Raw genomic sequence first — 21,745 nt, 5'->3', positions numbered from 1 at the left:
CCCTGTCTCTCCTGCTTTTCCTGCTGCCATTCTGGCTCACCCTCCTCTCCCAGGCTCCTTAATATTGGAGATCCTCAAAGCTCGGCCTCTGTTCCCATTTTGTTCTCCATTGCACCCCTTCATCTAGCACAGGGCACAGATTCACACGCACAGCTTTAAGTTCCAGCTGTGTGCTCTTGACTCCCACCTTTCTCCAACTTGACCTTTTCTCAGCTAGACTCGTACATTCAGCTAGCTGCGTGACAGTGTTTCTCAATATCATTCAGTCTCCTCCAATTCAACATGCACAAGACCAAACAACCCCACTTCCCAACCCCCACTGGGACCTCTTCCATTGTACCTAGGATTCCTCCTTGACCCTTACCCCACACCCCAACACCCAGTGAATCCTTAAGCCCAGGTGAGGTTTTCTCCTGGGCATCTTTCACATCTCTTCATTGTCATGGATGCCTAAGTCCAAACTACCACCTTCATTCAGCCTGCTGCAGTCCTGTACCAGCTGGTCTCCCCACATCTCTGGCTTTTCTCGATTCTTCACCACCCTGCAGCCAGAGTAACCTCTTCAGAAGGCAGAGCTGATTATGCCATCCCTCCCCACCTCCCTCTTTTGCTTACCGCCAGCTTCCCATTGCCCTTGGATTAATGATCCACATCATAGGCACGCCTTCCCAAGGACCTACAGCTGCTCACCCCCGCCTGCTTCTCAAGACTCATCTGAAACCGCTGGCCTTCCTCACTGGGCTTCAGCCACATAGGCCTCCTCCACCCACCAGGCCTTGGCATTCTTTTCTGTCTGCATTGTTTTTCCTTCCTCCCTCTCATCCTCTCTTGCCTAGCTAGTTCCCACTGACCCTTCCTATCTCAACTCAGACATCACTTCTACAGGGATAACTTCCCCGATCGCTGTCAGGATCAGTTTCATCTTCACAGAGTTGTATCTCCTTCCTTGAAGACACTCGGGACAGTCACTATTATGATTAGTTCATTACTGACATAAGTCCCACAAAAACAGAAACATTTGCTGTTTGTGTTCATCATTGTATCTCCACACCCCACATAGTGCCTGACACATAGTAAGCACGCAAATGGGTGCTGAAAGAATGAATGAAATGAACATTCTAATGTGTAAGAGATACTAAGTGCCGTGTGTTTTAGAACAATTCTATTAAAATAGAATGAAACTCCTAGTAAAAAATAATCAGGCAAACACTGAAAATTAAAAAGAATGTTGTGGCAGGGTAGCTAAAAACGGGTACTTGGGTAAGATTTGTAGCCCTTTACTCAGTGTGGTACATTGCATTTGCCACCACTTGGTGGAAGTAGAGAGGCATGGGTTCTTACCCTGAAGGTGACTGGGATGTCAGTCTGCTAGTGAATTCAAACATTTGTTCTAAAATATATAAAGTTGTTAAATTACCAAAACCTGCATAGCATAGCTAGTCTGTAACCATCCAGACTTTGAACGTGGCACATTTTCATGTTATCAAATAAACTTGAAATTTCTGATATATATAGGTATATTTCATTTATGAAATTTAGTGCTAGATGTCACTGAGAAATCAGCCAATTTCTTGCCTTAGACATTTGAGGCCTACTAGCTAGTTGTATTGGCAGAACTGGGAACATACCTTTTTTCTTCCAGAGTATACTGCCTCTCAATCAGTGTTTTGTTCGTCTGTTTTTTCGGTTTTGAAACTGGGTCCCACTCTGTCCCTCAGGCTGGAATGTGGTTGTGCGATCACAGCTCACTCCATCACTGCAGCCTTGACTTCCTGGGCTCAGCCTCCTGAGTAGCTGAGACTGTCACACTGGCTAATTCTTTTTTTAGGAATGGGGTCTCACCATGTTGCCCAGGCTGGTCTCAAACTCCTGGGCCCAAGTGATCCACCTGCCTCAGCCTCCCAAAGTGCTGGGATTACAGGTGTGAGCCACCACACCAGGCCAATCAGTGTTAAGAATCATAACCTCCCTTTGTCAATGTTTAGAGTGACTTGCATAATTTCTGAAGCAAAAAATTGGGACACATAATCTTAAAAGATAAAGTGTTTGAAATAATGTTCTTGAAAACCATAAGATATTGATTATCCTAGCTATATAATACCACATTTATAAGCCTAGGGAAGAGCTTTTCTATTCATTTAATATTTTTGTCAAAGAGTTTAGAGTTCAGGCTTTTCATTCAGTAAGAAGACCTGAACTTGGGTCTGGCTGATGTTTTTTCTATCCAGACAGGCTGTGCTTGTGGCAGGAAGGCCACAGAAATGGTGCTGTCATCTTCACAAGTGCCCATGGTCACTAGTGAATGTCACCTGTCCCACCCTAGTGACATGAACCTTGATTACCTGTTCAAGCACGGATCTGCCAGGTTTCTCCACAGCCACCTGTTTTCCCTTTGCATTCGATTCGTACTTTGGAAAGAGATACTCTGACATGGTAAATCCCATTTTGTTTTGTGTTTTTAAGACAGGGTCTCACTCTTGTCCAGGCTAGAGTGCAGTGCTGGCATGATCACAACTCACTGCAGCCTCAACCTCCCAAGTAGCTGAGACCATGGGTGTGCGCCACCATACCCAGCTAATTTGGCTTTCTTTATAGAGATAGCATCTCCCTATGTTGCCCAGGCTGATGTATCCTCCTTATTGGTATTGAAGCTCAAATTCCCCTATCTTTGACTAATGGGAGCTTCTTAAAGCTGGCTCCTGTGCCCTTTTGATACACACCAGCCTTTCTTCTCTTTGCCTGCCTCAGGCTTAGGATCATCCGTTTCTCCAAGGAACCCTGATTCATTATAGCAGAGAATGGTATTTGGTGGAGAATGGTACACAGTGTACTCATTGTTTCTGGGGTGTCATTGATTCTAGGCCCTCTCAGAGAGCAGAGTTAGGGGAAAAATACACACACACGCACATAGACATACATATGCATATACACATACACATACATTTATAGATACATGTGCACATAGATCTGTAACTGTATATACCTCCTTGTGTGTGTGTGTGTGTGTGTGTATTTGAACCTAGCGTTTCGCATTCTAATCCAACATTTCAGGGTTCTTTCCAGCCTTTCCTCTTTCAGACAGTAAGAAATTTGACCCCATGATTCTAAATATATTATGTCCTCAGTTAACTTGTTAGCTCTAATTAATTTCCTAATTTTGCCAGCCACCTGACGCCTCTTTGTCACTCCTTCCCCTTACAACTACTTCACTAAGCTTTCTCAGCCTTCAGCCATGCTTCCGCCACTGCCTCTACTGGAAAGCCACCTCCTTTTTGAAAAAACATTTGCACGGAGTGCTTATGAGAGGGTCTGCTGCTTTCTCCAGCTCCTTTTTCCAAAGCAAACAATCCCACCAGCTCTCTCAGGTTGGTCATCTTTTTCCTAGATATAGTCCAAAGCAAGGTAAAGCAAGCTGGTTTCTGGAACCATTAAGATATTTCCCCAAAACATTTGAACTCACCAACTCACCATCTTCTCTGACTTCTTGAAATTTGTAACAGTGCATTTCATTTGCATGTAATAGCCTGCTTTTAGTCTCATTTTAATTTGTGATGTTTTTCAAGGTATCTGTGTTAGTTCTGTATTGCTGCTACAACAAATTACCACAAACTCAGTGGCTTAAATTTATTTTCTTACAGCTCTGGAGGTCAGAAGTCTGAAATGAGTCTTAAGGGGCTAAAGTTAGGATGTCAGCAGGACTGATTCCTTCTAAAGGATCCAAGGGAGGATCCATTCCCTTCCCTTTTCTAACTTCTAGAAAAGCCTGTATTCTGTGGTATATGACCCCTTCTTCCATCTTGAAAGACAGCAGCATAGCATCTTCTCCCTCTGACTCTGCTTCTCTCATAACAGAGCCTTCTCACTCTGACCCCTCCTGTGTCCTTCTTAGACAGGCCCATGTGATTACATTAGGTCCACATGGATAATCTGGGATAATTCAGGATAATCTTCCCACCTCAAGACCTGAAATTGATCACATCTGCAAAGTCCCTTTTGCCATATATAGTAACACACACAGGTTCTAGGGATTAGGACATGGACATCCTTAGGGGACCATTATTCAGCCTACCACTGTACCAAAGGAAAGTCTTAAATCTTAAAAATGAGAATTTAACTGTTTTTTATGGAAGGTAATGAGCAACACGTAGACATTGATTGGAAAATGAACATATCTTGGAGAGCTTTACATACCTACACATACAGAGATATGCTTTATTTTTTATATTAGGCATTATCAGTATTATTATTCATCACAGTTATAATAACAATATGTTTTATCTAATTCTTTAATTTTTGCCATTCTGGTAGATGAAAAATGGAATCTAGTTGTTTTAATTTGCATTTCATTATGAGTAAGCTTGAACATCTTTTTATGTAACTCTTGGTTTTCTGTGTTTCTGTAATGTGCTTATTCTGTAATGTGTTCATATCTTTTGCCCATTTTACTAATGGATTATTTTAAGAGGTCTCTGTAAATTAAGGAAATTAGGTCTTTGTCATATGTGTTGAAAATCTTTTTTCCAGTTTGTAAGATGCCTTTGCACTTTATTATTTTTTTAATTATAAGGAAGTTTTTAAATTTTTATGCAGTTATTTTTATCAGTTGTTTCCTTTATGGTTCAGGGCTTTATGTTTTTCCACACTCTGTGTTTTCTTTTAATAATTTTTTTTTTTTTGAGACGGAGTCTCGCTCTGCCGCCCAGGCTGGAGTGCAATGGCCGGATCTCGGCTCACTGCAAGCTCCGCCTCCCGGGTTCACGCCATTCTCCTGCCTCAGCCTCCCGAGTAGCTGGGACTACAGGCGCCCGCCACCGCGCCCGGCTAGTTTTTTGTATTTTTTAGTAGAGACGGGGTTTCACCGTGTTAGCCAGGATGGTCTCGATCTCCTGACCTCGTGATCCGCCCGTCTCGGCCTCCCAAAGTGCTGGGATTACAGGCTTGAGCCACCGCGCCCGGCTTAATAATTTTTTAAACATTTATATTTTGAATCCATCTAACCGTCATTTTAGTGTAAGAAATGCAATAAGAATGTGCTTTTGTTTTGATTTCCGGGTAGATTCTGGCCTACCTCTCATCATTTACTGAAGTGCACTTTCTCTACCTTTATCTTACACTAGGCTGCCATATGTATTTGTTTGTGTTTCTGTTTCTGAACTCTTTATTCCAGTATATTGTTCTGTCAAAGCATTAGTATCAGGCTATTTTAGTGACTATAACTTTATATCTCAGTGTCTGATCAAAGTAGTCCCTTCTCATCATTTTTGTTCATATTTCTTTGTATTCTTTCATATTTATTTCTCTATATGAATTTTGTATCATTTGGTCAAATTTCACAAAATTACTCAGCATTTCACTGAGAATGCATTGATCATGTAGATTAAATTAGGGAGAATTTACAGCTTTATAATGTGTCCTTTTGATATAAGAACAAAATATGTCTTTCACTTAAATATTTTATTTCAGTAGTTTTAAAGTTTCCTTCATATTATTCATAATATACTTAGATGTTTTAAATATTTGGACTGATATAGTAAGTGGGATATTTTTCATCTATTTCCTAAGTCATTTTATTTTGCATATAGAAAAGATTATTTTTAGGGCCAGGCACACCTATAATTCCAGCACTTTGGGAGGCCAAAATGGGCAGATTTCTTGAGCCCAGGAGTTTGAGACTAGGGCCTGGGCAACATGGCAAAATCCCATCTCTACAAAAAATTGGCCAGGCATAGTGGCATGTTCCTATAATCCCAGTACCTGGGAGACTGAGGTGGGAGGATCACCTGAACCCAGGAGGTTGAGGCTGCAGTGAGCTGTGATCGTGCTACTCCAGTCTGGGCGATGGAATGAGACCCTGTCTCAAAAAAAAGATTAATTTTATAGCCATGTTGTAACCTATAGTGTCAATTTAATTCTCTTGATAGTGTTTTATCAGTACATAATCATTTCATTTCCACATAATAACTTGCCTCTTCCAATATTTAGACCTAGTACCTCCAGAACAATATTAATGAACAAAGTGACAGTAGGCATTTCTTATCTTAATTCTTACATCAGTGTAAATTAATGTCACCATTAAAGTTTAAAGCTGTTTTTTTTGTTTGAGATAGGTATTTATCACATTGGGAAAGCTTTCATTTAGAGCTTTTCAGATTGGGTTAGCAGTAATGAGAAGTTTTATCAGGAGTCATGGAATGAAAAGAGGAATTAAAGAAGCACAGAGGCATCCTGAACATTAATTTATGTGATCAATATTTATTGGACACCTAATATTCTCAGGAACTCCTCTAGGCACTGAGGATATAGCAGTAGACAAAGGAGCCAGAATGCATGCCACTGGGAAGCATACAGTTAGTGGGGAAGTATTTTACTTAGCTACAAACAGGCTAAGTAAAATAGGTGTTATAAAATAAATTTTAAAAAGTAAAATAGATAATATGTGCTAAAGAGAAAAAATGAAATGGGGAAGGCAATAGGAAATGAGAGTGGATAAGAAAAGAAGGAAAATTTGCATGTTAAGTAAGTTTTTTTTCCCCAAGAGGCAGGACTGGTTAAGAATATAATTGCCGGCCAGGCTCTGTAGCCCAGATCACGCCTATAATCCCAGCACTTTGGAAGGCCAAGGCAGGTGGATCACTTGAGTCTTGGAGTTCTAGACCAGCCTGGGCAACATAATAAAATCCCATATCTGCAAAAATACAAAAATTAGTTGGGCTTGGTGACACATGCCTGTAGTCCCAGCTACTTGGAAAGCTGAGGCAGGAGGATCACCTGAGCCCAGGAGGTTGAGACTGCAGTGAGCTGAGCTGAGATAACACCACTGCACTCCAGCCTGGATGACAGAGACTCCATCTCAAAAAACATGTATATAATTACCTACCCATAGAATAATTTCGGCCAGAAACACAGATGTAATCATTTGAATTAAATTATCCTTATGAATTAATTATAACTTCACTATGGAATTTTTTTCATTATATGCGTGTAACAAAATAAATATTTACTTTTAAGAATTAGGATTTTCTAGTTGTATTATTAACCAAGAATCTGATAATTCATGAAAGTGTGGAACCAGAATACATTTTAGTATATAATACTAAATCAGTCACTATCTGTGCTTCTAAAGTACAATCCAGTGCTTACAAGTAGTTACCAAGAGGGTCGTCTTTTTGTTATTTTTATTGTTGACAGGAAAGAAACACATAATTCAAAAACTTTAATTATTTACGTTCAACTCTGTACTGGAAAGAAAGAGCAGGCAGGTGAGCCACAAGATCTTTTGTTCTGTCAAAAACTTGAAAAGGCACTGCTGTGTACGGCTCCTTCAAATCTTATTTCAACATCACTGTTTAATAATCACATCCAAGAACTTCCCAATCAATTGCCAACAGGTGATTCACTTTCATAGAGAAAAAGCCGCCTATGGCTGGGTACAGTGGCTCACACCTGCAATCCCAGCACTTGGGAGTGCGCCAGCGATTCACGAGGTTAGAGCTGGAGACCAACCCGGCCAACACATGGTGAAACCCCGTCTGTACCCAAAAATACAAAAAAAATTAGCTATAGGCATGGTGAGCAGTGGCTTGTAATCCCAGCTACTCAGGAGGCTGAGGCAGGAGAATTGCTTGAACCTGGGAGGCGGAGGTTGCAGTAAGCTGAGACCACACCAATCTATAACACAAGGGAATATATATATATATATATATATATATATTATGATGAATATATATATATATATATAGATTTAATATATATATATAAACTGCTTCAAAATCTTATTTTATAAATGTTTATTTGTGAGATTGTCACATTTTCCTTTTGTAATATCATTTTAGGTTTTTTAAAATATATTCTTTCTTTAAAAAGAGACCAAAACCTGTCAAAAAATACTCACCGAAAGTTCATAATACTTACAGTGTGAAGAATTCCTAGTTTTATTCTTAAAGCATCATTAGACATCTAGAAGGATAAAAGAACACCAGGTATGCAGTAATCCCTTTCAAACATTTTAGCGTGTTTTATTTTCCATCTGCCTTGTTGCAAAAGCAGGAGTAAAGACACCTGACTGTTGTATTCAGAATGATTCAGACGTATACCTTGATCTTCAGCATTCTTATTTCTAATTCACTAATTAGATAAGCACAATATAGAAGTTCACTGTTCTTATAAGCAGCCATCCCTTTTACCATAGTGCATTCCAGGAAAATGTAACCTCAACCAGATCAGATTTTTTTCCATTAGAACAGTGTTTATAATTACTCATTGTGTTCCTGAGTCATAACAGCAAAGAAACAACTATAAACTCTATAATGATAGGGACATAATAAAATTATGCTTCATGTGCAGTAAAATAGGCACCATTATACTGTAAACTGTTATAAATGCTGCCAAGCTAAATCTGAACTATACTGTAAATTTGATACAACAAAAACTAGTATAACTATAGTAGGTATTATATAATTACTAACTTTGCCTATTTTAAGATCCTTCAAGGCAAAAGCTTACCTTCTTCATCACCCCAGTCCTTGGAAGACACTAAATAGATGTTCTTTGACTGAACATATTAATTAATTAAGAACATCAGTGGCCGGACATGGTGGGTCATGTCTGTAATCCTAGCACTTTGAGAGGCTGATGTGGGAAGATTGCTTGAGCCCAGGAGTTCAAGACCAGCCTGGGCAACATAGTTGCCCAGCTACTTGCCAGGCCAAGGTGAGAGGACTGCTTGAGCCTGGGAGGTCAAGCCTGCAGTAAGCTGTGATCACCCCACTGCACTTCAGTCTAGGCAACAGAGCAAGAACCTGTCTCAAAAGAAAGAACATTAGGTGGTTGGTTTAAGGCCTGGATTTTTCAAAAATGCACCACATAATCAGAAATTTGTATGTGGAAACTACATTTTGTACTGATAACAGTAGAGAAATGTAGTGTATGTATATTAATATGAAGATTTCTGAAACAGTTTAATCAACTTAAAAGTTACAGGCCTGATACTAGTCATCAGTCAGTTTTTAACAGGTCAGTGAGAAAACTGATATTTAACAGACTGAATATATGATCCCACTTAACCTGCATTCAGGGCACATTCATTGCCGACTATTGTAACAGCCAAGAATCAAACTTGGTTTTACTTTTGTTTACACTGCTGATCGTATCTCTCAGACTCCATTTCCTGAAAAAGAATAGAACTCACACAGTGCCAGGTGAACCCAAACATACCTGTATTCAGGTCATATAGGTAGAAACTTTAGGATGATTGTGGAATCCTGGGAATTCCAGAATGCTAGAAATATCCAGTCTCTTTGGCAGGTATAGTTTATGTACAAGCAATTCTTTTGGAAATTTACCTGCCCTGCCAGGGCAGGAGAATTGCTTGAGCCCAGAAGTTCAAGACGAGCCTGGGCAATGTGGCAAAACTCCATCTCTACAAAAAATACAAAACTTAGCCGGCATGGTAGTGAACACCTGTAGTCCCAGCTACTCCAGAGGCTGAGGTGGGAGGATCACCTGAGCCCAAGAAGTTGAGGCTGCCGTGAGCTGTGATCACACCACTACACTGCACTCTAGCCTGGGCAACAGAGTGAAACCCTGCCTCAAAAAGAAAAAAACAAAAAAAAAACATCTCTCTCTATATATATTTTATATATATGATGTGTATATATACACATATATATACATGTGTATAAACACATGTATATATGTGTGTATCTGTATATATGAAATACTTAGGCATAAATCTAACAAAAGTTGTAAAAAAGTTCTGCACTGAAAACAGCAGAGCACTGCTGAAATTAAAGAAGACCTAATAAATGGGAGGCATACCTTATTCCTGGGTTAGAATTCTCCATTTTGACAAAGTGTCAGTTCTCCCTAAATTTATATGTAGATTCAACACAGTTCCAGTCTCAATCCTATTAGGCATTTTTTTTTTTTTTTTAAGGAATTGACAAACTAACTCTAAAATTTACAGAGAAATTCAAAGGAACTAAAATAGCCAAAACAACTTTGGAATGAAACAACAGAGATGGCAAACGAATACTACCTGATTTCAAGATTAGTTATAAAGCTACAGTAACCCTGTAATCGCAGCACTTTGGGAGGCCAAGGTGGGCAGATTGCTTGAGCTGAGGAGTTCAGGACTAGCCTGGGCAACATGGTGAAACTCTGTCTCTGCAGAAAAAAAAAAAAAAAAAAAGCTGGGTGTGGTGGCACGAACCTGTAGTCCAGCTATGCGGGAGGCTGAGTTGGAGGTTGCAGTGAGCCAAGATCATGCCACTGCACTCCAGCCTGGGCAACAGAAGGAGACCCTGTCTCAAAAAAAAAAAAAAAAAAGCTACAGTAACCAAAACAATGTGATATTGGTATAAAGATAGAGAAACAGGTCACTAGAACAGTATAGAGAGCACAGAAATAGATCAACATATGGATATCTGGGTTTTTACAGAGATGCAAAGGCAATTGAGTGGGAAAAGGAGAGTCTTTCCAACAAATGGTGCTGGAGCAATTGGATGTCCAAATACCAAAAAATGAATTTTGACCCATAATGAGTAACTCAAAATGGATTATAGACTTAAAGTAAAACTTCTAGAAGAAAGCAAGGAGGATATCTTTGTGACCTCAGGTCATGCAAAAATTTCTTAGATATAACACCAAAAGGATCATACTTTTTTTTTTTGAAACAGTTTCTCCTTACCCAGGCTGGAGTGCAATGGCGCGATCTCAGCTCACTGCAATGTCCACCTCCCGGGTTCAAGCAATTCTCCTGCCTCAGCCTCCCGAGTAGCTGGGATTACAGGCACCCGCCACCACGCCCAGCTAATTTTCGTATTTTTTAGTAGAGACGGAGTTTCACCATGTTGGCCAGGCTGGTCACGAACTCCTGACCTCAGGCAATCCGCCCGCCTTCGCCTCCCAAAGTGCTGGGATTACAGGCATGAGCCACCGCGCCCAGCCAGGATCATTCTTAAAAGAACAAATTGATAATTGGGCTTCACCAAAATTTTTAAAAAACATTTTTAAGAGAATGACAAATCACAGATGAGGAGAAAATGTTTGCAAAGCATGTATCTGATAAAGGACTTATATCCAGAATATTCACAGCAGTTTTACTTTTAATAGCCCAAAACTGGAAATAGCTGAAATGTCTGTGAACAGATGAATAAACAAATTATGGTTTATACATGCAATTGGAAACTACTCAGCAACTTAAAAAAAACAAACGAACTATCGATATGGATGCACGTAGTAACATGGATGAATCTCATAATAATGCTAAGTGAAAGAAGCAAACCAAATAAAAATACATACTGGATTATTCCATTTATATAAAACTCTACCAAATGCAAAATAGTTGATAGTGACAAAAAAACAGTGTTTGCCTGGGTTGGGAGTGAGGCGCAGGGAAGGATGAGAGGAATTACAATGGGATGCTGGGAGGCTTTGGGAGATTATGTGGATGTGTTCACTGTCTTGATTGTGGTGATAGTTTCATGGAGATACACATTTCTAATCTTATCAAATGGTACTCTTATTAATTTTATTTGAAACCTCAGTAAAAGAGGGTTAAAAATAAAGAATTGTAGGCCGGGCACGGTGGCCTGTAATCCCAGCACTTTGGGAGGCCAAGGCGGGCGGATCACGAGGTCAGGAGATCAAGACCATCCTGGCTAACACAGTGAAACCCAGTCTCTACTAAAAATACCAAAAAAAAAAAATCAGGCGTGGTGGCAGGCGCCTGTAGTCCCAGCTACTTGGGAAGCTGAGGCAGGAGAATCGCTTGAACCAGGAGGTGGAGGTTGCAGTGAACCAAGATCGTGCCACTGCACTCCAGCCTGGGCGACAGAGTGAGACTCCATCTCAAAAAAAAATTGTATCCCAAAGGCTTAGGAATCAGTTGTGTTAAGTATATATGCTCAGTAAGCCAAATAAATTGACATATTTGATACATTTTTTTAAATCTTCATTTTAAAATGTTAGTGAATCAGGTACAAAATTCATATACATGTTGATATCAGCTGATCCCAGTTTTTCTTATGCCCTCTTTTTGTCAAAGACTATGCCATTAATATTAAGAACAATTAAAAGCATACTGAGTTTACCTAAAAGCTGATTTTAGTGACACTGACATTAATAAGCAGTGATAAACACTGGGTCAGTCAGTCCATACACTGATCTTACCAAGTTGTAAATACATTCTTTCAAAAGAATATAGCATCTAAATATACTCTACAAAGCATTTATGACAACTTTTAAATTTAGTAAGCTCCCAAAAATTCAGTGTCTTAGGATATGGATTGAAATTATGATTTTTGATTTTCAGATATTTTTGCCTGTTTAATTATAAGACAAATCGGTGAACATAGCAATTAATCTGAAGTTGCTTATAGCTTTTTTTACATGAGACAGATTAGGTTATAGTAGTGATCAGTAGTAGAATTGATCGCTGCCTCATACTGTGTGTTTTAGAAATTTGACAAAAGCAAGTTGACAGTACATCCACTAGAAAATTCATGGCACGCCGGGCGTGCTGGCTCACGCCTGTAATCCCAGGACTTTGGGAGGCCGAGGCAGGCGGAGCACAAGGTCAAGAAATCAAGACCATCCTGGCCAACATGGTGAAACCCTGTCTCTATTAAAAATACAAAAATTAGCTGGGTGTGGTGGTGCGCACCTGTAGTCCCAGCTACTTGGGAGGCTGAGGCTGGAGAATCGCTTGAACCAGGAAAGCAGAGGTTGCAGTGAACCAAGATCAGGCCACTGCACTCCAGCCTGTCATCAGAGCGAGATTCCATCTCAAAAAATAAAATAAAATAAATAAAATTGGTAGCAGTCATTTTCTACTCATCCATTCCACCAAAATAATAATAATAATAATTGTCTTTGTAGTAAGACTACCCTTTACCCATCCTGAGGAAACTAGATCCCTAACGTTAGGCTAGGCAAATTATTGAGCAGGAAAGATTGTGGATAATTTTGCTAATAAGGGATCTTCTCACTGAAATATTGAAAGATTTTTGATTTTTCAAGCATTTTTAAGAAGCTACAATTACTCCTAGCTATAAAGATCCTGCAAAATACAGAAGTCCGCTGGAGCCAGTAGGTAATGGAACGACTCAGCATCCACAGAGGCTTATGACTCGCACATCCATGTGGGGAGGGCGGTAACCCCTTCCAATCCACCACCTTTCTCACAGCTAAGTCTAGAAAGCCCTCATTAGGGGACATTTTAACCTGGTAGAATTGTTTTAGGAGCGAAGTTGTTTATAGTCTTGTTTATTCTTATGTGACTCTACAGGATTTCCATTTAAGAAAAATTTTTTTTTTACCTGTTACATCAATTTTTATTACACTAAGAGACTAAGATGGCTAGTCTTCTGCTTTATCAACGTGGGATAATCGAAGCTCACTTTAGTCTTCTGTGAGAGGCTTGCATTTTTTAAAGAAAAAAGGATAAGTCAGGAGAGGGACAATTGCAAATGTCGTTTTTCAGGGATTTTCATTGGTTTACACAAATAACAGTGATTGGCGATTAGATTGCTGTTTGAACCACAGGGTATGAGCTGTGGTGTTCAGCATCTGGCATTGTTAGGTTAATTTATAGCTATTGGTGGTGTCAGTCAGAGCCCAGGGAGCAAGCAGCTTAGAAATGATTACTTAACTCAGCTGGGGGGATAGGGGGACATGACTGCTGTCTCATTCCAATGCCTCTTTGGGCCTGATCATTTAAAGGGGGTTGCATTCCTCAGATAAGCTTCTTTTCTTTCTCAACCCTAGGGGATTGGTGGTGTCACTCACATTTTACAGATGGACAAGAGCACTTAAGTGACAGGCAGACCCAAGTTCAAACCCAAACCTGTCTGCCTTCAAATTGTCCATCACCTTCTACTCCGTCACACTCCCTCCCACGACTGTAGCTTGACGATTTGTGAATGTAACATGAAAAACACTCTTGAATTAAGCCTTTATTCAAAATTGCCTGCATAAGACCACTTGTTGAAGGAATGTTCTAAAGGAAGAAGGAGGGAATTTTTATAGAGCTTTAGCAGGAGAAGTCAGCTGAAGTCTAGCTTGAGTCAGAAACAACTGGCCAAAAAATAAAAATAAAAAACAAAAAAAACAAATTATTCTTGCCAATTAGCAACCATTGTTTGAGCCATTTGGATTTATCAAGATAGGTGAGGAAGAAATTAGGGACTGAGGTCATGAGCCAGAGGGCAGGGAGGAACAGCTCCTGGGGACAAGGAGAGGCAAGGCTGTGAGAGCTACACTGGAGCATTTGTAGTCCTTCAGGATCCCCTACACCAACATCTGGGATTCTTCTTTTTTTTTTTTTGAGACAGAGTCGGCCCTGTCACCCAGGCCGGAATGCAGTGGCGCAATCACAGCTCACTGCAACCTCTGCCTCCTGGACTCAAGCAATCCAACCTCAGCCTCCCAAGTAGCTGGGACTACAGGTGTGCACCACCATGCCCCGCTAATTTTTGTATTTGTTTTGTAGAGACAGGGTTTCGCCATGTTGCCCAGGCTGGTCCTGAACTTCTGAGTTCAAGCTATCCACCCGCCTCAGCCTCCCAAAGTGCTGGTATTTCAGATGTGAGCCACAATACCAGGCCTGGATTCTTCTTAATCTAGATGTAAAGGTTCACAAAGAAGGATCTGCTTCTGCCCACCACTACACAGCAGAACGTGTCTGAAAAGAGAAATTCTTTGCCTTAGGATTGTGTAATGCTCCCACCAATGTGTTGTTGCAGTCATGATGCTTAATGAAAAAAGCACTGCCCCTGGAGCTGGAAAACACGGACAGTCTCTGAACTTTTAACCTGTCTGAACCTATCCCTCTAGGTGGCTGAAATGAGGTGATGTGAAGCAGTTTGTACAAAGTAAGAGCACTAGTTAGATATTAAGTATAATGCTAATATTAATTATTACTAAGATCATTTGGACTAAGATTTCTTGTAGTGGGGAGATTGTGGACTGCCTGATATATTTCATCAGAAGAGAAGGCTAGAGTTAAGCAGATGCATCAGAAAGCCGAAACACTTCAGAAAAAACCCTCTCAGTAGAGAAAGTGATATTAGATTCCTGTTGCAAAAGATCTAATGCCAGCTAAATTCTCTTTTGCTTTCTTGATAAAACAGGAGAATTGAGAATTAAATGGAAAGGTAATCCTTTTAAAGACCTCAGAAGATGGATCTGTTTGTTTCAATCTGCTTTTGAGGTAGGCTGCTATAAAAGAGATACTTGTGGTGTTACTGTGCCTTAGTGCAGTAGCATAATAAAGAAATGCAGAACCATCTGCTTTGTAACTAATGTTAATTTTATTAAGGGTATAAATTTGGGGTCTTTCTTGTATTTGACTTTCTATTCCTTCCATTTTAAATTCTCACTTTAGACAACGAAAAGGGCTTATTGAAAGTATTCAAAGTTTGTGTCCATGGTTGAGCATGGTGGCTCATGCCTGTATTCCACCACTTTATGAGACCGAGGTGGGAGGATCACTTGAGCCCAGGAGTTCAAGACCAGCCTGGGCAACATAGTGAGACTCCCATTTCTACCAAAAAATAATAAGTTAGCCAGGCGTGACAGCACACACTTGTAGTCACAGCTACTCCAGAGGCTGAGCTGAGAGGATCGCTTGAGCCCAGGAGGTCAAGGCTGCAGAAAGTCATGGTCACGCCACTGCACTCCAACCTAGGCAACAGAGTGAGACCCTGTCTTTAAAAAGGAAAAAAATATATATATATGTGTGTGTGTGTGTGTATAGATATATATATATATATAAAAGCATAGGTTCATTTTAATGTCAATAAATATGAATTCAAAAATAATTTTATTAGGTTTTACTTTTCTTTTATTAGGTTGTTTGCTATGTCTTTGGCTGATCTAACAAAAACCAATATAGATGAGCAGTTCTCCAGCGTGGCATTAGAAAACAATAGGAGATCTGCAGAATGCAAGAGAAGCCCAGGCACAGGCGATTTTTCACGGAACAGTAACGCTTCCGCTAAGAGTGTTGATTATAGCAGGTCTCAGTGCTCCTGTGGAAGTTTAAGTTCTCAGTATGATTATTCAGAAGACTTTCTCTGTGATTGTTCAGAAAAGGCCATTAATAGAAATTATTTAAAGCAGCCTGTGGTTAAAGAAAAGGAGAAGAAAAAGTACAATGTTTCTAAAATCTCCCAATCTAAAGGTAAGGAGTAAAATTTCCCAAGCAAGACCAAATTTCTGATCATAATGATGTTATTTTCCTGCACTAGTGTTTGAAGTGGTTCATACTCAGTTTTATTGTTTTCCCATATTGTAAATGTGTATTATAGGTGAACTCTTCTAGAAGAAATTAGGAAATAGAGAAATTAAGAATAATTATAAAATAACAGAAAGGCTTCAAATGTAAAGCCTAGCCCCTGCATAGCTTACCCTACTGGAGCCTACTAGTGAGGTTAGTTCCGTTTTTAGTTAACAGGTGGCCTTGTTACAGAGTACCACAATACTTGGATTTCACTGGCTTCTTGCCTTTCATCTCAGCTGAAGAATCAGTGTTTGAATCGCCAGTGAAATGTAAATACCTGTCTCAACACCCCAAGAGGATGGTCTCCAAGTCCGGTGAGGCATATTAGCAAAGACCATCTTTTGAAATGGAGATGGTTCAAAAGGCTGTTAATGATGTCATTTCTTTGCAGATTTTACCAATTCTATTAGGTCCCAGCTGTCCAAATTGGAATTCGCTTGTGCTATCTTTGATCTCCTTTCTTCCTCCTTCCCTGCCCAGACTGTAATTCCTTCCTCTCATTTTAGGCAATCTTGAGCTCATAAGTATTCCTCATATAGAAATAGCTGGAGCTCTTGTCCACATTGACAATCAGAGCACTTCAGTCAACAGGTGGACGATAAAGGGCCTGCTGTTTGGGGGGCACATCTGCCACTGTCATGTCCACACTGCATCTTGCGTCCCCAGCCTGCTGTTACCAGCTGTGTCCGGGACCCTCTGTGCCACTTCTGGAACACCCAGAATCTTCAGTTCCCCTGCTATAGGGCAGGGATTCTTTATCTAAGACACATGGCTGTGAACCCCATGAAATTCTATGCATTTTTTTGTGTCTATGTGTGTTCGTAAACTTTTCTAGAAGGGCCTGTGCCTTTCACCAGAGTCTCAAAAGGTTAAATGTTACTTTTCTAGAGAGGTGGGGGTCCTACCTCCACTGGCAAGGCCCAAGGCAGGAAATGAAAAGTCCGCTCCTTCTCTCATGCCTGGACTCCATCAAAAATGAACATCATGGTTAGATCCTACACATACAGAATTCCTTATCCGCATTTGAAATTTACAAATCTCCAAAACCCAACATCTTTCATATCCTTGGCATCAAAGTTGATTTGGCAACAAAAACCTTATTTGAACTAACATGAAGCAGATCTTTACTTAGTTCACTTAGTGTGAAGAATCATTATATTTCACTGCAAAAGTATAGTTTCATTAAAGGGTGGTGTTCCGGACCCCATGAGAGAAATGTGGAAAATACCATATATGCACTCACCTTTAAAACCCCCCAAATTCTGCAACATACCAGTTCCAAGGGTTTACAATAAGAGATCTTGAATCTATATACTACATTTTATATTGATCGTAAGCTTTTGTGGGATCATGCAAGAGGGCAGTTAGCATTTATAAAGCTTTCTACAAGAGAGAAACTGCATTTCGAGTTCTAAGTACCTTATAATTTAGCTTTTTAAAGCTGATTCCTCACTTATTTATTCAACAAATGCTTATTGAGTTCTTTGTGCAAGATGCCTGTTTATAAATTGAGAACAACCTAAATTAATTCAGTTACTTCACAGGAGACCAGAATCCTAAATTCCATTATCCAGAAGAGTAAAAGGCTTGCTCTTACTTGGGTGTCCTTTTGTATATTAATACTCTGAAATTATTTTAAATAAATCTTGCATGCATCTTTAACTCAGATTTTTATGTCCCAGGAAACCCTTGCCCAGCGTATGATGAACGTAAAATACTAATTGCAACCTCAAGCTTTGTCACAGAACAATAAAGTATTTCCTCGTCTTTTTCTTTTATTCCCCAGTTCATGTTTTGCCAGTGTTTGCAGCAGCAAGTAATTTCTTCCACCCTGGTGTCATATAATTCTAACCCAAAGCGAAGAGTCTGAATGTTTTAGCCAGTACAGCCCCTTCTCAAGCAAATGTTCAATTAAAAGTAGCTCTCTGACCCTCAGGGCAGGTAATGCTGAATGAGGAACCACCAACAGAGATTCAGAATTCACCAAAGAACAGTAACATCAGAGATTATTTTCAATTCCCATCTTAGAAAATTGATGAAAGCAAATTTTATGGCAGAAAGACATTTCATGGAGAAAATTACGAATATGAAATGAGGACTTCAATTTAATAGAATTTTTGCTTTGGTCAAACATTGGAAATTTACTTAACTCATTGTAAATAGCAAGCAATATAGTCATATAATTTGCTTTTCAAAGATTATCCTTCTTTTCTAGAAAATGTCTTTTCAGAACTCTTTCAGTTACATATCCTGTTAAAATTGCTTCCTTGACAGATTTTCTTTGTCAATACAATGCCAAAAACATGTCATGGTCATTCAAGACATTAGTATGCAAAAAAAAGTTAATTTACCACATCCAAATGCTTGGAACACCTTTTGCCCTGTTGTCCTTGGTCAGGTATAGGTGGACAACCTAAGGCAGTGTTGAAGAGACACCTTCTCTAGCAGGCTAACCATGGAAACTACCAAGAACAGGAAGGGGAAAGGCTCCTCCTTTGAACCTCTTCTTCACCCTGGTTCGTGGAGAAAATGAGTTCATCTTTTTTAGGGTAAAATATAGTGCGGACCCTCCAGTCCGTATGTCAGAAGCAGAGCTGGAGTGAAGGTGTGGAGGAGCACAGGGATAGAATGGGACAATGAGACCAAAGGGGACAATGACAGGAGAGGGAACTAGGATGAGGCCAGGCGGAAGAGGAGGAGGAAACAGCATGGACTAAGGAGGACAAGAGAGCTTCTACAGTAAGGGTTTGAGGAGGAGGTGAGCCTGGGGAGACAGGCTGGGAAGGAAGACAGGCCTGTTTGTGGGTGAAGTGAGCATGGGGACATTCTTAGAACTGTTCAGAAGAGCATACATCATTATACATAATGTGCAGATGCCGTTTTGGCAACTATGGACTTAAATTTATGTTTGTGGTGAATTAAGTTAACTTGAGTGAATGTTTTAATTCAGTGGTTTAAAACTTAGTTGTCTTAAGAATAGTCATTCAGCTAAATCTGCTTCTATTATTTGTGAAATAGGATTGAAATTATAAATTATACTATTCTTATGTGTGGGTTAGGATAATGAGATATAAAATCGTTAAGGAATACACCCTATTCCAATTTTCCATAGCCTTTATAGTTACACAAGTATGTGTGATGGATACAGCATGAATTTGTTACATACCCCTCAAATGCAAGTGGTATACTTACCTTTCTGAAGCCAACAAACCTGGCTTGTCCTCCCCACCCACTCACTAGGGTAGACAGGAAATTCCATCTCAGACACGTTTGGGGAATGAGGGAATATGAGGGGGCAGGGATGTGGAAAGGGCCTTACACAAATAATATTGGGGGAGGAGCCTCTGCCTTTCATTTCTACCGCTTATGTGTTCCTTGTCCAAGCCACGTGATCTTTAAAAGGCCAGCCCCTCCCCTTTCCATAGCATCCATGCCCTCTGTGCACTTCTTGACTCCTAGGGCCTTGGCCAGAGCTCCTGTGGCCATGGCGTTTAGTCCCTCAGCACCCTCTCATGCCTCTGCCCTCCCATCACTTGAGCATGGCATAAGGGGAATATAAGCCTCCAGTGCCCGTGGATCCCATCATCCATCCTTCTCATCTCAGTGAAATCCCTATCTCCTCCAGGGTCAGAGCACCTAAGAGCTAGAAGACATTACAAGTTGGGGGTCAGGTTCAGTCATGCTGGCCATAGTGTAGAACATGTCAGTCTTTGCCCACCCCTATTTTAAACCAGCCTGATCCATATGGCCTGGGTCTAGAGCTTCCCTAGCCAGTGCCCAGAGTATTACAGTGTACGGCCTCAACAAAACCACAGACACCTCTTCGCAGGCCTTCTAGTAGATGTCCTAGAGGCTGGCCTGCTCTGCTTCCCATTTAGTGTGCTCAGAAGCCTATTCTAAAATACTCAATATTCAGCCATAGCCCCTACTAAACTGTGGGAAAATAAATACACTTGAAGGCATAATTGCAAAGATAGGCCACCAGTTACTGATGTGATACTGTGTTGTATAATCTATGAGTTCTTTCATAGTTATGATTCAAATGCTTTATCTCCAGAAAGCATGCTTTGGCTCTCTTAGTTCATTGTTTCTATCACAGGTAGAATTGCCTGTTCCCACCCAACACAGACAGTGGGCTCTGTCTCACCACTTCCTAGCTGTGTGCTCATTGACAAGGGACATCCCCAAGCTTCAGTGTGTTTATCTTTAAAATGGGATAATAGTACAGTGATTTACACATGTATTTAATATACTCAAATTCAATTATGTAAGCTTGGTGCTAAGTGTGATGTTTTTTAGAGACTTTTGCTTAAGACAGACCCCTGGGCCGGGCACGGTGGCTCACGCCTGTAATCCTAGCACTTTGGGAGGCCGAGGCGGGCAGATCACGAGGTCAGGAGATCGAGACCATCCTGGCTAACATAGTGAAACCCCGTCTCTACTAAAAATACAAAAAAATTAGCCCTGCGCGGTGGCGGGCGTCTGTAATCCCAGCTACTCGGGAGGCTGAGGCAGAATGGTGTGAACCTGGGAGGTGGAGCTTGCAGTGAGCCAAGATCGTGCCACTGCACTCCAGCCTGGGCGACAGAGCGAGACTCTGTCTCAAAAAAAAAAAAAAGGTAGACTCCTGAACACATGCCAATTACTTCATTTGGTGCCCAGCCAAAGTAACAGGAAAAATTGACTGTGTTGGATTTATTCAGAGATGGAAAATCAGTATCCGTAAAAATAGATAGACTCTCATATAATTTGATGACCTTTTGAGGGTCATTTTGAATATGTAAGTTCTTTACATTGGGCTCTCATGTTACACTCTAATTACCCTTAACATGTTGTTGAAATTATTACATCAGATAATCTACAGAAAGCATTTAGTTTAATGCCTGACATATGATAAGCACTTAGTCAGCTATTATCATGGGGTTGGTTGGTTGGTTGGTTGGTTGGTTGGTTGGTTTTTGAGACAGAGTCTCACTTTGTCACCCAGGCTGGAATGCAGTAGTGCAATCATAGCTCACAGCAACCTCGAACTCCTGAGCTCAAGGGATCCTCCCACCAAGGCTTCGCGAGGAGCTAGGACTATAGGCATGTGCCACCAAGTTAGGCTACTTTTTAAAATTTTGTAGAGGCCAGGCACAGTGGCTCATGCCTGTAATCCCAGCACTTTGGGAGGCCGAGGAGGGTGGATCACCTGAGGGTCAGGAGTTCGAGATCAGCCTGGCCAACATGGTGAAACTCCATCTCTACTAAAAATACAAAAATTACCTGGGCGTGGTGGCAGATGCCTGTAATCCCAGCTGCTCGAGAGGCTGAGGCAGGAGAATTGCTTGAACTCCGGATGCAGAGGTTGCAGTGAGCCAAGGTTGCACCACTTCACTCCAGCCTAGGCAACAGAGGGAGACTCTGTCCCAAAAAAAAATAAAATAAACATAAAAAATTGTGTTTTTTTTAGAGACGGGATCT

The 21,745-nt window shown here is 40.5% G+C and overlaps 1 protein-coding gene and 1 long non-coding RNA gene across 12 annotated transcripts in view; one reads left to right on the top strand and one right to left on the bottom strand.

Moving 5' to 3' along the window:
• LCA5L (lebercilin LCA5 like) overlaps window positions 1–21,745 on the top strand; it is a 42,649-nt gene that overhangs the window by 2,772 nt on the left and 18,132 nt on the right. For 4 of the 11 annotated variants that reach the window (XM_031664862.1, XM_031664864.1, XM_031664860.1 and 1 more), the window contains 4 exons: window positions 7,833–7,979; window positions 15,132–15,211; window positions 15,852–16,183; window positions 16,450–16,596. In XM_031664862.1, the coding sequence (XP_031520722.1) occupies window positions 15,862–16,183; window positions 16,450–16,596 (469 nt within the window). In that variant the 5' untranslated portion in view covers window positions 7,833–7,979; window positions 15,132–15,211; window positions 15,852–15,861. Of the gene's footprint in view, window positions 1–7,832; window positions 7,980–14,854; window positions 14,874–15,131; window positions 15,212–15,851; window positions 16,184–16,449; window positions 16,597–21,745 lie in introns of those variants that run through there. The other 7 variants (XM_031664865.1, XM_031664866.1, XM_031664863.1 and 4 more) reach the window with 5 other exon arrangements.
• LOC110742763 lies at window positions 17,081–20,681 on the bottom strand. Its single transcript, XR_002520804.2, has 2 exons — window positions 18,634–20,681; window positions 17,081–17,241 (listed from the first exon to the last, which is right to left on the bottom strand). It is a non-coding gene; the product is annotated as an uncharacterized LOC110742763 (long non-coding RNA).

Source organism: Papio anubis, chromosome 4, assembly GCF_008728515.1.
Source record: "Papio anubis isolate 15944 chromosome 4, Panubis1.0, whole genome shotgun sequence".
Classification (NCBI taxonomy): domain Eukaryota; kingdom Metazoa; phylum Chordata; class Mammalia; order Primates; family Cercopithecidae; genus Papio; species Papio anubis.
Note: the sequence above shows the minus strand (reverse complement) of the source record. Positions and strands in the feature narration are given on the sequence as shown.